The sequence below is a fragment of the Wasmannia auropunctata genome, unplaced genomic scaffold, assembly GCF_000956235.1.
Source record: "Wasmannia auropunctata unplaced genomic scaffold, wasmannia.A_1.0 LD336027.1, whole genome shotgun sequence".
NCBI classification, from domain to species: domain Eukaryota; kingdom Metazoa; phylum Arthropoda; class Insecta; order Hymenoptera; family Formicidae; genus Wasmannia; species Wasmannia auropunctata.
Window position 1 is genome coordinate 766,399 of NW_012026863.1, and position 22,019 is coordinate 788,417.

General features: G+C 38.0%; 1 protein-coding gene across 1 annotated transcript in view; it reads left to right on the forward strand.

Moving 5' to 3' along the window:
* Positions 1 to 20,770, forward strand: part of LOC105452622 (BTB/POZ domain-containing protein KCTD1) — a 24,802-nt gene extending 4,032 nt beyond the window's left edge. The window contains exons 2-5 of the mRNA XM_011693897.1: positions 9,776 to 9,862; positions 10,505 to 10,708; positions 18,991 to 19,196; positions 19,649 to 20,770. Coding sequence (XP_011692199.1) covers positions 9,834 to 9,862; positions 10,505 to 10,708; positions 18,991 to 19,196; positions 19,649 to 20,151 — 942 coding nt within the window. The 5' untranslated portion in view covers positions 9,776 to 9,833 and the 3' untranslated portion in view covers positions 20,152 to 20,770. The remainder of the gene's footprint in view (positions 1 to 9,775; positions 9,863 to 10,504; positions 10,709 to 18,990; positions 19,197 to 19,648) is intronic.
* Positions 20,771 to 22,019: the final 1,249 nt, after the last annotated feature.

The window sequence follows — 22,019 nt, forward strand, 5'->3', positions numbered from 1 at the left end:
ATATATATATATATATATATATTAAAAGAACTTATAACATTTACAAGATATGTAAATTAATATGATATTGTTATAAAAAAATTATTGAAACTATATATTGAATATATAAAATTTTTCTGCCCCTCTCCCGCGCTGCCTCGCTCCACGCCAATCGCTGATTATATTAAGCCTGCAATTACATTTCAGTGTGTGTATAGAACACTTTATGTAAATAAAATATACGCAATGAAAACCGAAATAATCAACTCTTTTCTGAAAATGCGTTATTTATGGATACGGCCTGCAGCGAAAATAAATTCATAACGATATGTAATTACCTTCCATAATTAAATTAATTAAAATCCTACTTGGCAATTACATTATAACGCGCTCGATATTTAATACCGCGCTTATTTTTGGATCGTGCATTTACAGCAAAGAATTAGATATCAAATTGAGTAAAGCAACATTTTAATTCACAAAGATATTAATAGCGGCCAATGTATAAATTTCGTGAATGCACTTCGCAATGTATATATCGTAATATGCTACAATAAGCTTACCTAAATCTAATCTTTATTTTTTCGCACGTTTAGCAGCAATCTGCACATTTTACGTTGTTGAGCAATCACTTGTACAGCAGTACGCATTGATAAACGTGCGTTATGCAATATGAATCGTAAAAGGTATAAGCATTGCAATTACATAACTCTAAACAAGAAAAATAAAGAAGAAGAGATATAACAAAAATATATATAAAAATATGCCGTCAAACATATATTTCTAAGAAATATATTTATTGATCTATCAATCAATATATCATAAATCTGGGAAATCTGTTGTTTAAATTGTCGAGATTCTATTGCTGCATAAAGTATACTTGAAACCAATTATAAGTGTGCATAATTAGTAAAAAAAAACTATCGTAAATGTTATTAATAGATTAAGCGTACAATAAATTTTGATAATTTATTTAAAAAGTTTTTATTAAAAAGGTTTTATTAAAAAAGTTTTTAATTTAAAAATTTTAAATTAATAAGTTTAGGGAAAGGAGCCAAGCTGAATATTTATAATTTTAAAAAGGCAAGAAGAATGATATTCGTAGAATACTCTAGTGAAAACTATATATGTATCTCATTTTAATGCTATTATATATTAATATTCGATGTAGCTCATAATAATTTTTACAATTAGATTATTTAAATTTTATTGAGAATTGTACGTTAGATAATCGCATTATCATATAAAGATTGAGAATAAGTTTTTTCAAAATAAAACAATTAAAATATTCTTAGAAAAAAAAGTGGCGCGGAGCACCGTTGCACTGAACGTATGCACTCAATGCGCTTCCGCGCCGTGCGGTTTGCTTCTTAAAATCTATCCGCGCTAGGTGCACACCTGGTCATGCCGCGGCGAGTATAATACGTGTTGCAATATACTGGCGTTGCGGCGCATGAAATTCCTGTCCGCCGCGCGCGGCTTATGCACGTCGTCTCGGTCAGAGTTTCCGTCTCGTAGGGTAAGTAGGTGAGTAAGTGGTGGGAATAGGCGAGGATGAAATGGAGCAAGACATGCATTGGCGCGTGTCGGGAGTGCCTCTTTGGCTCCGCGGCAACGGAACAGGCCGCGGGTCCGCATTACATGGGCAGGTACGTGCCTACATACCTCGCGTTGCCCGACGTAAGTAACGACATGTGCAACAACCGCTCGTAGGTAGGTAGATAGGCACATACCTGCCTCGGTATACCGGAGCCAGTGCCGTCAAGGCGCAATGAAAGAGCCGCGCGTGAGTCTGAGAGAGAGAAACAGAGGGAGGAGGGAAAGAGATTTACACCGCGGCTGGTACACGCGCGCTTCTCGCGCGCATATACGCGAGTGTGTATCCTTTGCGTGTCCTGTACCCACCCGATGAAATATTATAAAAAGCGCGGGCGAACGTATCCAACATGATAAAAACGCCCACGGCACGTATATGACGATGCATTTAGCATCTTGATTCTTATATATCGACGAACGGCGATGTACGCACGAGTGAACGTGTACGAGGAATCGCGATCGAGAGAGAGCCAATGTCCTGCGTTACGGATTTATTCGCATTCCCGCGTCTTCCCGCGCGAACATTGTGTAACCAGGAAACGAATGCGGTGAGCACGCTCGCATGAGGATTCGTAATAATTATTTCGTTCAACGGAAACGTGTTTTAGATTCTTTTTTCGATCCTCGCGGAACAAGTTCGACAATCCTTGCAGAACAAGTTCGACAAGCTTATTGCTGACCCGGAAAATAGAATTAAGTAGGCGTGTCATAAAAGATAAATTTATAATTCGTATTGACGAATACCCGCCGTGGCCAGCATCCGTATTGGCTCACATTTGGCTACTATTTGCACTGATTGTGAGAAAAAAAATTTGTTGAAAAATGCAAAACTTGTTTCATCTTACCAAAATATTTAGTCCGATACGTTCAACTAAACGTTACTACGATGACACAAAATAATTTGTTACTATTATAAACAAAATCCTATTTTTTAACTAAACTATTTTGTTTCAACAAAAATTTATCGTATTTAACTCAACCTTTCGATTAAAAATACACGCTATTTTTTATCCTCATCAGTATCGTTTAGTCAGTTTGATACTTGGAATTTGAACAAATATATTACTTGGATAATTAAATAGTATGCAAACACAAATAAATACCACTAGTATTTCGAACAAAATAATTTAATTGAGTTAGTTAATTCTTGATTTAAAAATTTTGATGTTTGACATGAATGAACTATACCCTTCTTTGTGTAACTAACGAATTGTTGAATCAACCATTGGATCAAGCAACTACACAAATTTACTTCGTGCAATAATTTTTTTTCTCAGTGTTAATATCTTAAATTTACAATTCGATGAAAACTTAAATATCCGAGTTCATTTGACTGCATTTTTTATTGACTTAACATTGAAAATGCCTTATACGAGTGCTTGTAAACAGCGAGAAAAGTGCTAAATACGGAGTGCAATTATCGTTCGGAAAACGACAGTCGCGTCGTTAACGATCGTTAAGGCCTCTACGAGGCGATATGTAAGTGGCCATGCAATTGAAACAAGTACGCATAATTTTGCGGGTAATGATTCTCTAGTAGCCGAGAAACTATTCACGTCTGTCTATCTTGTCTGTATCCGACAAGTGACGTTCCGGTAATGAAGTACCAGGTGGTAAATGCGGGAGTAAACGAAAAGGACGCGCGCAGAACAGCAGCGGCGCATCGTTGCAACTGAAAACCTTAACGAGGCACACACAAACGCGCGGGCTTGCAGCACGGCGGGCATGACGACCGCCGTTACACGAGTAGTACATCCGATTGGGATATAGCAATTAATATTATAAAAGCTTTCTCCGGCAACCATCGCGCGATTATTCGTTGAAACCACCGTTCAAACGGCTTTCAACATATTAGCGATAATTACACTAAATTTCCGCGAGGCAATTCACGGTGATCAATATAACGATACAAAAGTATAAAAAATTTTTAAGTGCAAATAAACATGACTTGAGAGGGATGGAAAGTAGTGTATATAAATGACGAAATATATAACGAAGATAATGCACACATGCGAATCAAGCAGCTACGATTTGTTTGGTAAAATTTATGGAGGGTAAAATTTATTAAACTCTACCAACTCTGTGCGCTAACTGAGCTGATTTTCAATTAATGGAACATATTATTTCTGTTAATAAATACCTACAATTCGAGATAAAACTCAATCTTCAATACGTGCTTGCTTAATGCAATTAAAAACATAACAATTAAAAGCCATAGCCTAAACATTAAGTTAATGCATTAAGCATTTTATTTCAATTCTCTTTTACGTATGTCATGTTATACTTATAATAAATTATTATCGACATTGGTTAAAATGTTAAAACTGAACCGCATATGAATATTCATCGAGCTGAGAGCCGCGTATTTCAATTTATTTAGTCTCAATGTGTATATTTATGATAAAAGTATCATGTTTCTTCTTTGTTCTATGTAACATACTGTGCCACAAATATGGCTAAATGTTAATTATATGCCCCTTGCAAAGTACAGATTGTATCGCGTCGTTGACACAGACGAGGCATTGTGTTACAAACGCATTCTGCACAATTACATGTACAAATGTTTATTCTTCAGAGATTAAGTAACGGAGATGATAGAGCGTCACGAATACGCTTAAAATACGCCGACGAAGCTGTTAATCGACGCGAATAAATGAACCGATTCATCAATCAACTGGATTGCGGTAGCTTAATGCACTTATCGGAACGCGCGCGCGAGTCTCGCGAGTATAACTACTAGCCAATCCAAGAGAGAAAGGTGAAAACGCAGATCCATTGTTCGATTCGAGTGATTTAATGCTTGTTTCTTGCACGAATCGAAGAGTTCCGAGCGACTATCTAAACAATCTGTTAACTTAATGCTACACTCGATACAAATTACTTCAGAATTTAAGTTCTGATAATATGTATGAATTTACGAATTATTAAGAATTAAATATTATTACATGGAAAGTATTCATGTTATACAATCTGCAAAGTGTGCTCGAGCATGAGTATGACGTTGTTACAAAACGTGATGGATTAGTATACGAGCCTTACGAAACATTCGCGTAGTGACGAATGAGAGCTGAATAAAAGCACGTGCGCATGGAGAGTAATATTCTTAAAAAGACATTTATATCCATGTCGTTCTATACGCACGTCATTAACGTCACAAAGTTTTCTTTGATAGTAAAAATTTTACAATAAGTTTTTTAATTCTACAAATAATCAAGAATATTTTATCAAATGATTCGATCTTCGGTATTAAAAACGTTTCGAGCATTTGATTAGTATTAACCTCCTCTTTTCGCAAAAGAAGAAAGCGTAATATTTTAGAATCTGCATTCATCGCAATCCTGAACTATAGGTACACTCGCTCACTAAAAGGTTGCGACACTTTCTTTTTATAGGTTTCAAAACGTATTAATATTTTGCAAATGCGGACCACGATTGGTGTTATATTGCTTTTAGACTAAAGATAGTAGATCGTGATTGCATTTGCAAAATATTAGTTATCTATAAAGTATATATTACGTATATTAAATATAAATTAGAAACCTATAAAAAAAAGTGTCGCAACCTTTTAGTGAGCGAATGTACATGTTCTCAATATTCACCGGAATGCAGCATTGCCCGAGTCAGTTTTTCTTTTTTTTTTTTTTGCGTTTATATTTATGTCAATTTATGTCAATATACGCGTGTACAGCGCATTCCTGCAAAAAATATAGAATTACAGACAATAAAAGTATAACGTATAACGCCTATATTTTGTCTATATAATTATAATGACGTGTGTACTGAAACGTCCGGATGGATAAACTCATTCGATTAACTATATCTGAAGTCTTGATGTATCGGCCTGCATATATATAAATCGTGATACGAAAGCAATAAGTAACATTTTCGTGGATTAAAACCTCCGTGGAAATACAGATAAAACTGTACTGTTTTAAAAATAAGAAGATGCCCGAATAAACGTAAAAGGGTAATTCTAATCAATCTGGGGATTGATAATTTTGTAAAATTTATTCGCGGTCTCGTATTATTTCGAGAAAACCAATGTACTGGCTGATACAAAGATTATGTTCTCTAGATTATGACGTTAATAACATTGCGGTTCGAACGTTCGTCCGCGCTCGCAAATGGATCCATTACAAATATTATTCAGAGAGAGCCGATCTGACTGGCCTTTATAATGAAATCACCAGAGGGAAATCCAGTCGACTGGTCTAAATGAATTCACATGCGGTATCATTTCATCACTTTGTGGTTCCGTCTGATGTCTCTGTTATTTTAGCTTTGTATCCGCACGAGTATAAACAGGCAAGATTTTGAAAAAGATCGATGGAACGGTTTTCATAATTAAAATTTATTCACTTTTCCTATATATTCGCGTATATATTCGCGTATAGGAAAGTCTAATATTTTGTCTCGAATGTTAGTTCGCGTAATGTGATATTTTGCACAACAAAGTTTCCTGGTCAAATAAACTGTTTTCTAAATAAACAGATGAAAAATGACGCGTATTTCTCTCTCGTGCATGTTTTATATACGAGGGTTTACATCGCGTGTACGTTTATTTTCAATTTATTTCAATTTATTTAATCTAATATATTTGAGAAACTTTTTCCATGTATCACTTGTGACTCGCGAGCATATGTTAATTCGACTTGCATTTGTCAAATTAGTCCAGATCGAGTTCGCACACTCGTTTAAATTTATACAATCCTTCCCATGTAATTTCCCGACTAACGTGAGCTTTTCGAACTTTTCTATACGAAATGGCGCGCTAGTCGCCTCATTTTCACGACTGCTGGCAGACTTTCCCGATGATACATCGTCGCCCGATGTAACAGATCGCTTTCAAATTTGCATACGCCGACGTCCTCGGGCCATTAAACGTCCAACGTATAAAGTTAGTAGTGCTCTTCTTCTGCGCACGACATCGTGCACGCGCGCGTCCTTAGCGCGTGTTAGCCGCCTCGTCGTGTCCTCGGGCTGTGATCACCTTAACGCGAATTTATACGTTTTGCAGCGTGTGTCGGTGGTCGCTCGCACGCTCGCTCGTGCGTACGTATATATATATATATATATCAGAATTGTATCTGGGTAAGAGGCTCCGATGTGGCCTCGGGTAATAACGTTGGATATCACGGATGTCGTTGCGGACGACGTCGCGACTCTCTCGCGTCACCTTACCCGTCTCCTCTACCTTCTCGGCCCTCACCGTCCTTTCTAATTTGACGTTCGAGAAGCGACGACGTTGCATCTTCACGCCCGGCAAAACGCTTTTCGCCTTCGCGACGTCGGACGCGTGCCTGCCAGTGCGAACTACCACCTGCGTACCTTTAACTCCATGCGGTCTACTCTACGTATATGGTATTATTAAGTTCGAATGGATATATATACATTGGAACGACCTGTCAGGTTTTACTTCACAAATTTAAAGGCAGCATAAACCATCGGTTAACGATTGCAGTAAAATTTTAGGTATTTCGAAAGCATATACGTAGCGTCCGCTTTTGAAGATTAAATTCGAATATATCGTACGTAATGTCACATTAACAAAGAGAAGTCGTATTAATACCTCGCGCAGACAGTTATACAGATAGTACATTATAATTGTGTATCCTCTGTTCCACCTATCTTTATCCGTGCGCGTACCCGTTGGCGCGTACGCGGATGTATGCATGCAATAAAACTATCTGCGTATGAGATACAATTGGCTCGAGGCATCGCCACGTCGCGCGACGGACGTTATTGCGGATATCGTTACGGCACTCGTTCTGGGCTTCCATATTCCAGGATTTCTTCTCCGTGAACTCGCGACACGAGAATCTTGAGGATCTATTTGCACGCAAATGTCGCCAGACTCGATTTAGCCGAGATCGAACGGTTTTAAAATATTAATCTTACTACGAAATACACTGGCGACCAAATTATTTACGTAAATTATTTGCTACACATGTAAATACTAATTTCTGTATTGAATTAATTGTCGATTTTATGCATGTAATTATGCATAATGTTAAGCGCCGAGTGGCTTCAGTACGTCGACCGTAATGTACATTCGTACACCGACCAATCGCCCCGAGGCACCCGAACGACCATGATGATCATCGCCATTGTTATAGCTATATCGTGCTTCAGATTCTTCTTTCGTCGGCGCTGCCGGTCATTTCAACGCTGTATTATGAGCACACCCACCACACACACCTGAATCAAAACTATATTTCCCGTCCGCTCTCATATTGATAAAATTAAATTAAAATTAAATCTATTTTTCTCCTATTTTCGTTTACGTGCATCGCAAATTTTTAATGTGAATAAGAAAACATAGATGCAAATAAATCAACATCAAATTGATATACAATTCCTGAAAGAAAAAAAAAAGTATAATAAAATAATTAAATGATAAAAGATGAGAAAAAAATGTAACATTTCCCCGTTGGAAATTATCTAATTCAACGGCGCCATCGAGTGATGATTTTTCATCTCGCCCACATCTGACATTCAAACGGGCTTTCAAACACACGGCGAATATGATTGAAGTGCCGTCAAAACCCATTAATTTCGCCGCGATGCCATCAGTGCGCGGCCGTCCTGGCGACACGTGTTACCGCGCGAGAGTGCGACAATAATCGATCTCTCATCGAACGGTAAAGATCACAACAATAACGTGAATTAATCCCGTATGCAAGTATGCGTTTCTATACTCGTAAATGCATAGCTCCACATAAATCTCCCGATTTAGCCCGCGGCGCCAGAGCGCAGCGCGGCGCGGCCGTGATGGCCGTTGTTGCTCGTCCGCCTCCGCCGACTCCACACCATCTCTTACTCTACTCCTTTACCCGATGTCCGACTTGCGACCGACCGCCGGCTCTCCCTCCCCCCCCACCTTCAGAGCATCAGAAGAGAGGCATCGGGCGCATCGCTCGACGACCTCTCGCAGCGCGGCCGAGAAAAGGCGCTGCATCGCATTTCGCGGCGTCTCCCGCGGCGATGCACCGCAACGGCGCGGGACGGGACCGATGTGGGCGAGGGTGGGTGGATGGAGGAGAAAACCGGTACCCCCTCACGTGCCGTGTCTTCTGACCATCGCGAATTCTTCGCTGGACGCTGGAAAACGAGTATCGCGACGACTAAAACGCGTCCCTTATTCTTCCCCGTCTCGAGTCTCACGATTGTCACGGCACGCAGCAGGGATTTCACGGACGAAATACTGGGGATAGAAAATCAAGATATAGATCCATATTTCTACATCGAATTTTAATTTGTTAATTGGAATCGATAACAAGTTACAGGTAAACATATACATATGTATATTAAGATAAATATTGAATTAATTAACTAAGATACGATTATTTAAAAAGCGCAAAAAATAGATGTTATTTTAATGCAAGCAGCAATTACGCCCGATGGAAACGGGGTGGTTTACGTTGAAATTACATAAACTTTGAATCTGTTTTTATTATTTCTTGCGGGCTCCTTTCAACAGCGAGATCCTCTTGGCCGTATCTAACGCAAAAACATATTACGCTTATGCAAAGCAGGTCTCTGGATAATAGCTAATAATATGCCGGCCTTTCACGAGCACGTATAGTAATGAAAATTCGAGAGGAGGAGGGGGGTGCCTCTAACTCGCGAACCAAACCACCGGCCCACCCTTTCCACTGAAAGCGCGTTTAAAAGAATACCCTTGGACGGCCGGCCGCCCGCCAAATATTGTTCCGCCGCTAATTGCCTTATTAATGCATATGAGAATTTCGCGTTAATGTTCCAAGCTCTCAGTCGATTCAGCATTGCCGATGTTTGACCAAAAACAATGGCTCGTTAAACTAGTGTTATCGTCGTCCGCAACCAGCCGTGAGGATCGATACGTTAAATCGACACCTGCGTGTTACAGCTATAAAAGCGTTTTGAACACATGGTGAAAATTCGATACGATCGAATTCAGTTTTAATTTGCGGTAAATGTTATAACGCGAAACCATTGAATCGATGTAATATGTAATTCGACGTAAGAGAAAAATTGTTTTTCTATAAATGTACTAAAGATTTTATCTATCAATTTACGCTAAACATAGCGAATGTAATAAACATTGAAATTTTTATATATTACTCATATGCGTGTATTTTACAAATAACCTACTATAAAATTCACATTTAACTTTTATTGACAATGTGTACGACTAATATCCGTATGTTTTTAATTCCAGACGGAAATGTGAGGCCGATGGGAAGGAGGTGAAGGCGGAGTTGACGGCGCAACGCAATATGTTCCCTAGCGCTCAAATTAAAATGAGGTAAATAAGTCGACATCCGAGTTTCCAATATAAGTCGTCCCAGAATAGTTCCATTTGAGAAAGAGTTACATAAACTCAGTAAAATTTCCTCTTCGTAAACGTCATTTAAATTCATTTAATTTCATACATCACAACGTCCACAACTTCATAGAGCTCATAGTCCGCCATCGTTTGATTAGCTTCCTGGTCGTGCTTAGAGTTACATATAAAAATTATATCAATGAAGAATGTAGCGCACATATTCCAGAAACTGAAATTACGCAATATGAAATATTATAGCAAAGCCAATTATTTAATTTACAATAGCTGCACAGCTTTTTTGTAAAATGTACGTGTGTCAAAAGAGTATAGAAATGTTCATTATTAAAAAGAGTATAGAAATGTTAATTATCAAGTTTCAATTTATACTGCGGCGCTTGTATAAAACAGTTGATAAATAGAAAATGTTTTATATTGCTGTGTATGCGTTCTGAGGTTTTTAAATAATGACAGCCCAAAAATGGAAATTTAAGGCGATTTTCATTGATTCGTGGTATCAGAAGGCGAATGGATGATGCGATATGCAAAATTCTCTGCGGAAGATTCTGATTGGCAAGCCGCGATCTTATCACGTGTCTAACATTAAAAATGTCTTTTTTTCAGATTGCTGTCGCCAAGCAGTTCGCCGGCCACCTCGCCCACGATGTCGAATTCCTCGTCGCCAACACCACCGACGCCGGCGACCCCGGCTTACAACCAGAAGATGACCGGTATTCCTTGCGTAGCGGCCGCTTCGAGGTACACCGCACCGGTTCACATCGACGTCGGCGGCACGATATATACATCCTCCCTCGAGACTTTAACGAAGTAAGAATACGTTCACTTTAAATCTTTAACAATCATCCGTGATGGGTCGAGAATAAAATGATCCTCGTGCGTTTCCGAATGTAACGTATAATGCGTGCCATTAAAAACTCAATTTCTATCATTCTATCAGCGAGCGTTAAATGTTAACGATTTAAGACTGAGATTTGTAAACGGAATAATATCGTTGATTTTTATTACGGCCTTGTAGATTTCGAGAAAGAGCGCGGTGAACTTTAAAAAATTATGTGTACGTATTCGAGGAAAGATTCTATCCGACGTAACAAAAGGAAGACGACGATGAGTCGAGTGAGTTTACGTTGTTTATCGGAAACGGATATCTTTCGGGCCTTCCGCGAAAGCAGAGAGTGTGACTTTTAAACGGCATGAAGAAATTCTAGCGAGTGAGAGAGTAGAAAGGGAGCGTGATGTCCGGATCGCGGAAACGTGACCATCGACAACGCTCCAGGATGTTCGTACCGGGCAATATCTCTGAGAACATATCGCCCGCAATCAGGCACACCGTTACCGTGCCCGTGCAGTGTCCAAAGGCTATTTGCGGTGTGCCCGTGCACTTTATGCATAAAAGAGACGTAACGTGAAAGCACAACTGCGCTTTGCTTATAGAGAGGATTTTAATCTCCTCGAAGTATCACCCTGCAGATATCCTCTTCGCCCCGGCAAGAAAAATTCACGAGTATTATATATCCCGACTGGTATAAAGTAAATCTCTGACACTAAGAGTAAAATCTAATGTTATAAACGTACGGTTGAATTAGGAATCATATGATATATGAACGTAATTAAAGACTTGGATAATCAATGCAAATATTATTATTCATAAATTTCCCATTATCTATTATTCTCTTCTTTAATCATTTTTCTCCGCACGTTATCACGAGGAATAAATTAATAATATCGTTAAGTTATTTAAATTTAATAATATCGTGAGTTGCATAATAGATCAGATTCTAAATCGATATCTGGCAACGATTTAATGGCTGCCAGACATAATATCTAAATTGCTAAATGTCACCGTATAGCCTCGCGATCTTCGTTTCGAGTAATGCTTGTTACGTGAGGTTAATACGCTACCTTCGACGCGGGTGAATATCCAGCGCGGTTAGCGGCGAGGAAAATCGTTCCTTTCACAAGGAGATCACGAGTGCACGGCATCAGAGTACAGTACACGTAGATACAGCATCAGTAAGCCGCGATAGATGCGTTCGTGAGAAAGCTGATCATAATTGACAGGTGGTCTTATCGTTCGTCTTGTTAACTGAATAGGCAATGAGTTCTGACTCGCTACGAAGATGTTTCTATCGAGACTATCCATAATGAATGAGCGAGAAAATCATGATGGATACACTCGTACTCACTGACCTTGTCAGTAAACATTCTTATCAAATAATTCGGGTAAAAATAAATGCAAAGTAAAGAAAATTATGAGAAAATTTTAATTTGCCTTAAAAATATATGTAAAGATCAAAGTCAGTTCAATAAAATTGATTTAATCAACTATAGTATATATAATATATTACTGAAATAATTTTTAAGAGATACTGTTATATAATATTATATAATAATTTTTTTCTTGTTAAAAAAATTTTTTTGAAAAATTTAAAAAATTTTAAAAAAGTATACTAAAAGTTTCTTTCTAGATATTCAAATCTTTCTAGATATTCAAATAAAATTTATATTAACAAACGCTAATATCCAAAAAAAGAAATAATAAAAAAATTTTTTTTAACAAAGAGTAGCATTATAATAATTTATGAATAACGAAACGTAAGTATTTCATCATCGCATAATCAATTCAGTGCTCGTCACGACAGATTATTTTTTGACATAATACCTATTCCACAACGAAAGTGCAAAAATCGTGCAAAAATCATTAGATCGGTAGGCAACTAAACTAAGCTAAAATTAACAACAGTACGCGATAGGCAAATTTACACGCGATGCATGGATTATCGTTAGTCGAGTTAGTGGAGCGCAGGTCCGTTTTCTATGAACCGTTACGGCGCGCATCGCGAACACTCCCGTGATTTAATCTGTGAAAACGTCGACAGGATAAGTGTCGCCGGCGTATCGGGCAACCGGCAAGAGTGCAAAATGAATATCACGTAAAACTGCTCGGCCCGCTCTGGCATCTCCTCCGTCGTTACGCTTCGTCGCACCTTCCTCCCTCATTGCACGATGTGACCTTATTGCTTTATCGAAAGTATCAGCCGATGGTGCTCGGCTGCGTCGTGCGTCGCAAATGAGAAAACCGCGCAAATAAATTCGTATCGGCACGGTAACCACGGTATCATTCAACAACATGTTTCTTGCAAAAAAAAATTTGTTTAAAAATGTTTTAATTTCTTTCTGGTTGTGCCAGATCTGTTTGAAGTAGAACCGGGTTTCCGAATCTTATAGCTCATGCTGATGGCATGAACAGAGAAAATAGAGAGAGAGAGAAAGATCATTTCTTTCAAATGAATCGTACAGATTTAATTAACGAAATGACGTACGCGTTTCCGCTTAATTCATTTTGTATATCGATAATAAAATATCATCAGCATCACAGAAGTCATGCACAGACTACTATTTGACAAAGCAGATTTGCAACCTCTATATTACGCAATTTCGTTCGCGTTTGACAATCATCGCGTCACATTGCTTATCCATTAGCATGCATTTAATTATCTCACAGCGGTATAAACGCATCGATCGGAGCTTTCCCTCGCATTAAAACGATATTAAAATCTTTTCACAAGAGAGACCGTACATTTCACCGTGATATTACGCGTGCAACTGATTTACAGCAGTTAAATCATCGACGACGCTTAACGATATTGACGCAGTTCACACTTAGGATAATCATTCCTAGCGCCGAGGTTCCTAGTGCCGATATTTACACATCGGCTAGCTGCTGGCTAACGATGTGCTCCAGAAACATGTGACAAGAAGATAACAATAATAAAAGTACGACGCGAAGCGATTGCCAGGAGACACGTCCTCGAGCTGAAGTAATAATCCACCGGCTATTCTGAGGAAACTCGAAATGATTGAACAAATGTAAAATATGACTAACGTTAACGTTGGAATATACATACGTCGCAAACATAATACGCATGACCAATTTATTTAAACGTTAATTTCTCAAGTAGATTTCAATCCTCTGTCACCGAAAGAAAAGAGAATTCGGTGAATTAAGAGATGCAAAATATTGGTTAAGTATAATGCATATATTCCGAAACGCAGAATAAGTGATTAAATATTCGCGATTCATTTGCATTAATAAACGCGACGGATAGAACAGTTTCTGTTAGACCACGCATATTTAGGTGCCTCGTTTATACCGTACGACGTTATAGATGAAGTAAACAGGGTCAATATAATGCGCAAGTATAATAAATTCATGCCGCTGATTAATTTAGTTCAATCCTCGGCGTATAATCGGCAATTTCAAAATAACGCCAAACGTTTATTATCCCGTAACAACTCACCGACCTAGCACGATTAATTAGTAAATGTCTATTTATGCGATAACCCGCGCCTTCGGTACCTTTGTGTACCGAAAATACGATATTCATCTAATATCAACTCGTTTTTATTGAATGTAAAAACAGTTTGCACTGCATATTACACGCGCTCAAAAATTTATTAACATCGTTTTGGTTCTATAATGTGATTACATCACTTATTTTCTTCATTACTTACTCACTTACTCATCACTTTTTCATTACTTTTCTCATATTATACGATATTCATCTAATATCAACTCATTTTTACTTAATGCAAAAACAGTTTGCATTGTATATTACACGCGCTCTAAAAATTTATTAACATCGTGTTGGTTCTATAATGTGATTACATCACTTATTTTCTTCATTGCTTACTCACTTACTCATTACTTTTTCATTACTTTTCTCATATTATTGCTTTTGTCGCTTAACCAATCTATCAATTATTTAAATTAAATCATCTTAGTAAATTACGTTTTAGAGCAATTCCCGCAGCTGAAATTATTGTTAAATAAATTCATTTAATGAAACACGTCCGTCAAGACATAATTATTTATTCAATAGATAATTTAATATTAACTAAGGTATAGTTTTAATATTACGAAAATTTTACTACAACACAGAAATAGGAATTATTATTTAAGTTTACGCGTAACGACTTGTGATTTCTGAATAAATCGTCTTTTACAATAATTAAATTGTAATCAAGAAATTAGAAATCCTTGATAATTACTTTCTTATATCGTCATGCATAATTCTTAGCTCGTAATACAACAACGTCGACCGAAAGCGGACTCCACGTGTCTTGCGAAAGATTAATCGTTGCGTATCGACATTTTCTACCAAGCGTTTACAGGAATGACGTAATAGCCGATCATTAGTCCACGCTTCCGGTATCACATAATCCCTAAAACATCGTCGATCATCCTGCCGGTCGAGAAGGCTGCACAGGGCCTCGAGGGTATCCCATGGTAAAGTACCAAGTCGTCATTTCCTCGCCCTCTAGTCCGACACGTGCAATTTAGTGGGATATAACGGAATGTCTCGGCGGACGCGTCTCGTTCTCGAGCTCACACGTATGTCCGCATATGCGTCAGCCACACACGAGCGCATTCGCTTATCCTTATTTTCGTCCATAAAATGCGGTTTATTGCGCAAAATTTCGGACCGGTTGAAAAACGCTCCTATCCAATAATCTTTTTAATCATGAGAAGAACTTAGGTGATTACACGTGATTATATATGAATATTTTATTTTTAATATGAAATTCTTAACTGTTAATTAAGATTTCATATATTATATGCCTTAAAATTTCGTTAAGATAAAATCCATTTTATGAGATACTTATTAAGAAACCTTGTTGTTTTTCTGAAGCTTTATGTATTAATTTATCATGGTTTAATGAGTCTTGAAAATTAAACCTCGCAACGAATGTTCGAAGAACAGTCAATTCGTAGGAATCTGTAACTAAAATGTGTGCGCGATTTAAAACGTATCCTGTATATACCGAAAGCAGAGCGGAATCTGAGTGATGTGAGCCGATCGTTTAGTGTTTTCCCATAGCGAACGGATCTGACCCGGGATCGGACCTCGGTTGGTCGGTGGGCCCAAGAAATCGCCGCGGGTAATCACGGTGCTCGTCCTCCGCCCCCGGTACCGTTTCCTCCCCCGCGATCACCCTCCCTTCCTTCAGCCGTCCCGACCTCCACAAACAGTGATGGCCCTTGGCCTACGAGGCGCACATATCTCGTTCTCGCTTCTCTTGACGATATCACTTTCGCACTTTCTCTCTTGTTTTCAATTTCTTAACGCGAACTCCTTCTCCTGTTTCCATCCATTTCTATTTTTTATGGACACACTTTTAACAGTTTTGTTTAGAAAACGAAATGAAAAATCTACGGATTTAGAAAGGCAAAATAAAATAAAATAAAATAAATTCTAGAGAGAAGATTAAATTTAGATTTCTGATTGTTTCGACTTTTTAAGAATTTCCTAAAAAGTTTATTATTGCATTAAACGCTTTAAAGTAGTAATATAAAAATGTTCCCGCAAAAATTGTATCCCGTATAAAAGATGAAAGAAAAAAAAAGATACAACGTGATATTCATTTAAATAGAAAGTATACCATTTTCACGTCTTCACTGACCGAAATTACAGTGTGAATTTTAATTTACCCGCGGCAATTGCGGCGAAGAAAGAGAAGGGTTTGTTCGCCGAGGAAGAGTGAAGTTTCCCTTACAATAACTCGCTTCGATATTCTATAGAAAATTAACTATACCGTATAAAATTTCGCGCACGCTTTGAGGTAAAATTCAGCGATTTTCATTTCCCCATTCTGACAGCGATTCTCTCTCTATCCTCTTAGGCCAGCGTATCAGTCGATAGAAAGCGAGACCAAGGAAGAAAGAGAAACAAAAAGAGCGAAGGATGAAAAGAGGGAGTAAGATGAAGAAAAAGAGAGAGAGAGAGAGAGAGAGAGAGCGCCTCTCCATATCTGTATATATGTATATATATACACCTTCGTATCTACCCCGCGGTGTCTTCTCTTCTCTCTTCCTCGCTAAAGTCAGATCGCCCACAGGCTCCATGAGGCCGTCGTTATTATATGTTATCGCCGTGGAAGGTATGGGAACCGGCCTGAGGGGGTACCAGGTACCTACCTCGGTATTTCCCCCTCGTTGTGCCATAACGCACAACGACGAGATACACGGAGAGGAGAGCCGATTCTCCCTCTCTCGTCGCATCGCGGTCCTTAGAGTCAACCGTGCCTTCTTCCATCCGTCCTTTTCCCCATTACGTCCCGCCCCTCCCGCCCCGCGCCACGTTTCTCTTCATCCACCTCGTCCTTTTCCCAGAGCATTCGTCTATTATATGCTAAATTACGACGACCTTCGACGGTGCATGCAGAACACGGCGTCGCTCACGGCACGTCCGTGAGCACATGCGAGCAAACGCGTGCGTGAAGCTGATTGACACGGATTCCATAAGTGTGATTCGTTTACGGGGTCGTGGCATTATTAACCCTTCACTACAGACACAACAGGATGTTGTTGAGCAATCCACGAATTTTCGAATTTTTACACTGTCAGTCTTCTACAATTCTACATATCGAGAGAATTTTAACTTTACATAAAATTAATTTCAAGTGTATACCGAAGAAATAAGTTTATCATTCTTAAAAAATAGACTTAAAAAATAGAAAATAAACAATAGAATGTCAATGTTAAACGCTAGAAAAGCCAGTAAAAAATTTACATTAATAAAGTAAAATAATATTGCGAAATATTAGAGACAAACAATTTCTCATTATGAAATTGATATAAGAACCAAATTAAAATGTCCGTTTAGGACATAATTGCAAATAAGAAGGTCAGAGATATATAAGTGCATCCTCAGAAATGCACAATGTGCAAGTTTCCATAACGTAGCTAATAATAAAACCTTTAGACACTTAATTAAATCTATCTCGCCATATAAAAGGATAAAAGTTACAATTTTTCCTTGCCAGCTTATCTTTCTATAATTCTGTTGCGTTAATTTATAGCGAGATTAAATGCGTAACGAAACGTCACATTATTCTTATTACCTTCGAGATGTAATTGCAAAGCACGGAAGGGGTATCGTAGTGGCAACGGCAGAGCGCAAAAATATGTAATAAGAAGATTAGCTGCAGCCTACTTTGAACGATGCTGCGTTCGCGAACATGTTGTGAAACGCGTTCGAAAATGTCACGGGCACTTTCTAAAGAAGCCGGAAAAAGTGATACATACGGTGCATGGACTTGCTGCTACGAGAAATATACACACGCGCGCGTATCTGCATAAAGTAGATTTCATGCGCGTATCTTATGCTGTCTTTACGATCCTACCGTTCTGTCCTCATTCACGCGTTACAATTCCTGATATAATTCTTCTCTACATTTCTTCTCTATTTCGTTGCTTTCTTTCAATATAATAAACGATTTTTTTTTTAATTAAACTGAATTAAATTGAATCCCTCGGATAAATGGTCGGCTAATGGATTTTAATAATGGTTGAATTTCTTTCTGATTGGAAATGTCATTTTTATCCTACATTTGCGTTTTTATTCACATGTTCGATGCATCGGATGTTCGATGCATACTTTTCGAATATCCCGCGATATTCAGATTCTTTAAACATTTATTAGTATTTCCGATTCTCAAGAAGGCGTTATACGAGAAAGTAAATTGTTATGAATGAATTACCTATAAAATGTATACCGAGACAAGTTTTAATTTAAGATAATGTTATCATGATTCATTTCTCAAGCTCTTGTAATAACTATAACTTACCGTTTAAATTTAATTCGGTCAGTGCGCTGAGTCGGAATTTATTAAATGAACAGCTGCTTGGAACGCAACCATCAATCGCGAAAACAACACGTAGCTACCTGAAGCGATTTCGGCAGGTGACCAAAGTGTCAGCACCTGCCCACACTTATGTACTTATGCTGTTAGTTGATAGAAAGTGTAATTTTCATGTCGTTAAATATGTAATCCGTTATAATAATAATTCTCAATATTTATATAAATAGTGTCAATTATGATTACGTATATATACATCCGTCACATAACGGTTTCGAAGTTGAAGTCTTATGAATCAAACGCGACAACACTTTCTCGAGTGCTCTCTCATACGCACTTTCAGCCAATCAATTGATATCTATTATTAATGCTTGCAGTTATAAGTTATAAAAGTTGCAGCTTTCACATGAAAATTTTATTTAAAAAAAAATTTTGTGATTTTTTTCCAGGTACCCGGAATCCAGGCTAGCGAAATTATTTAACGGCAGCATCCCCATCGTTCTGGACTCGTTAAAACAACACTACTTCATCGATAGAGACGGCGGCATGTTCCGACACATATTGAATTTTATGCGAAATTCCCGGCTGCTGATACCCGACAACTTTGCCGACCTAGATTTGCTGCTGGAGGAAGCACGATACTTCGATATTGCGCGTAAATTACTTTAACTTCACTTCGTGTATTCCTTTTTAATTTTAATGCTCCGTAGTTGATCCGTTTACGTAAAGTAAGAACAATATGGAAACTGGATTTCATGCCGGTCGCGTAATAAAACGAGGATGACCGGTTCGCGAAAAGCGTAACTTTTATTACTAATATAAATCGTGATACAACAATATATCATTTCTTTTCTAATTCTCTTCCGACCTAATTCTCGAACGACTTCCGGAATTGTCTATATGCAGTGCTTAGCCGTAATGGAATAATAACAAACTCCGAAGTAGTTGTTTACTTCATTACAGGAGTAGTACAGAATTCTGCGTTTTACAACAAAAAAAAACACAGAAATAAGGCAATGAAAATTATTCCCTCGGAATACTAATCAGTACATACATTTCGTCGATATGTAAAAATCAATGCATTTCACGCATCTGTCACTCTTTCAGCCATGTGCAGGCAATTGGAGCAAATGAAGAAGGAGCGTATAAAGAATGGTTCAACGATGACAATGACCACAACCTCGCCAAGCCCTCCGCCCACCGGTCAGCTCGGCGGTCGCGGCACCGCCTGCACCACCGCGCCCTGCAACCGCGATTCCGAGAAGATGCGCGGCAACGACGGCAACTGCAGCTACGAATGCGTGGCGTTACACGTAAGCCCGGATCTGGGCGAGCGGGTGATGCTGTCGGGAGGACGGGCGCTGCTCGACGAGGTGTTTCCGGAAACGACGCAGGCGGTGATCGATGCGCGATCCGGCGTTGCCTGGCACCAGCAGGACGCCCGTCACGTCATACGGTTCCCGCTGAACGGCTACTGCAAATTGAACTCCGTTCAGGCGATCACCAGACTGCTGAACGCCGGCTTCCGGGTGGTGGCGAGCAACGGCGGCGGCGTCGAGGGCCAACAATTCTCGGAGTACCTGTTCATCAGGCAGGCCGTCAACACTTGACGGAGCACGGCGCATCAGCGCAAAACGATCTCCAAGTCGATCCGTTGCCTGCAGCGTGACCACGACTTAGAGTGAGTGCATCTCAGAGTGAGTCCAGGAGAAGCACCTCAAGACTGCATCGCGGATAATTTGATTATTCTGATAAAACGGGGCATCTCGGTATACAAGGATAGGAGGCTGGCAATCGCAATCGCAGTTTGATGCCAAAATTCTCAATACGAAGATCTCATAACGTGCATTATAAAGTCTCTCTCGACACTTGCGTCAGGTATTTTGAACCATGAATAAGTGAATAAGTGAATAACAGAGTGCGAATAAGTTTTGCAATTTATATCAATTGATATATACATTCGCTTTACAAACCAACCTTATCAAACAGCAATGGTCTCGTTTATATGCACACGTAAGTTACAAGAATTATTTGCATGTATCTCTGATGTTATAATCTGAAATAACATTGAAAGTATTTATTGTTAATAAATCATTTTTATCATAAAATAATCATAAAACTATTGATGCGCGAAGTCCAAATAAAACTCGTTATATTTTGACGGATTTTATTATTAGTAAATTTGTAGCAATAAATTTAATAATCTGCATAAAATTTCAAAAATTTACTAAAAAATAAAAGAATGAAAATAATCGATTTTTTTAGTAACAAATTTAAGGATTAAAAAATTAAAATCAATGTATTTTAGAAACACACAGCGCATTCATAAAAATATATATATATATATGTTATGTATATATAATTACTATACTATACTTTATAATACATATATGTATAATACAGTAATTATATGTAATTACTATAAATGTCTATATTTTATGTGTAATTATATACATAATAATTATGTATACATGATATATCTATATTGTATTGGAATGAGTTTTATAAATTTATAAAAAGTTAACAAGCTGTTTTTGAAAAATTGTTGAAATATGCGGCATTTATCTGCAGTTGCGACGATTGACGCGTTCGCGGTTAGATGTGACTTAAACAGATCGTTGTTGATCGTGTGAAAAGATATTAAATAAATTATTGCGGATATTTTTAAAATAAGTATATAATTAAGTACATAGGTAGTTAAGTATATATATAGATTATTTGACTTGATATATTTTGTGATAACGACGGTCACACACGTTGAGTCACATCTAAAAAATAATGGGGCAAGCCAACAACAGCGTATAGCACAAGAAGCCTAATAATGGCAACGATGTACCATGTGATCCACAGGAAAAAAAGCCTAAGCCACAATATTAACCATATACACATTATTCCATATCTTTTTTCATTCATTGTAAAAATGCACGTGTCACAGAAACTAGAGATATAGCCATTACGCAGCTTGAAAAAGTGTGAATCAACAATATATCATACTGTCTTCTGCACGCTTTTAACGCTATTATAGGTATGGTGCGCGCAATTGTAAACATCGTTGTCCATTCCACGTGTTACGATCTACGATTTGCGTTTGAGAATATCAGATGCGCCGATTTTTAACATTGTTATTATTTAATAAAGTGTACCTATATGTATTTAAACGCCATACTAATTACTGTAAATATCGCGAATAAACGTGTATGTACATACACATATAGATCTAAATGCATATACATATATAAATGTAGCATAAACACATATTCTGCTTAAAATCATATATAAGAAAGAGTCAGAAACAACGAAATGATCGATTATATTGAAAGTCAGTTAAAATTAAAGTCTTCGAGATAATCAAATTATATCCCACCATGAAGACGAAAGGAAAGCAGCAGGAATAATAGTATTGAATCTTTTCGAGATCAGCACTGACAAAATTATACGTGCTCTTTAAACATTTTGATTATTAAGAATTAAAGAGCGA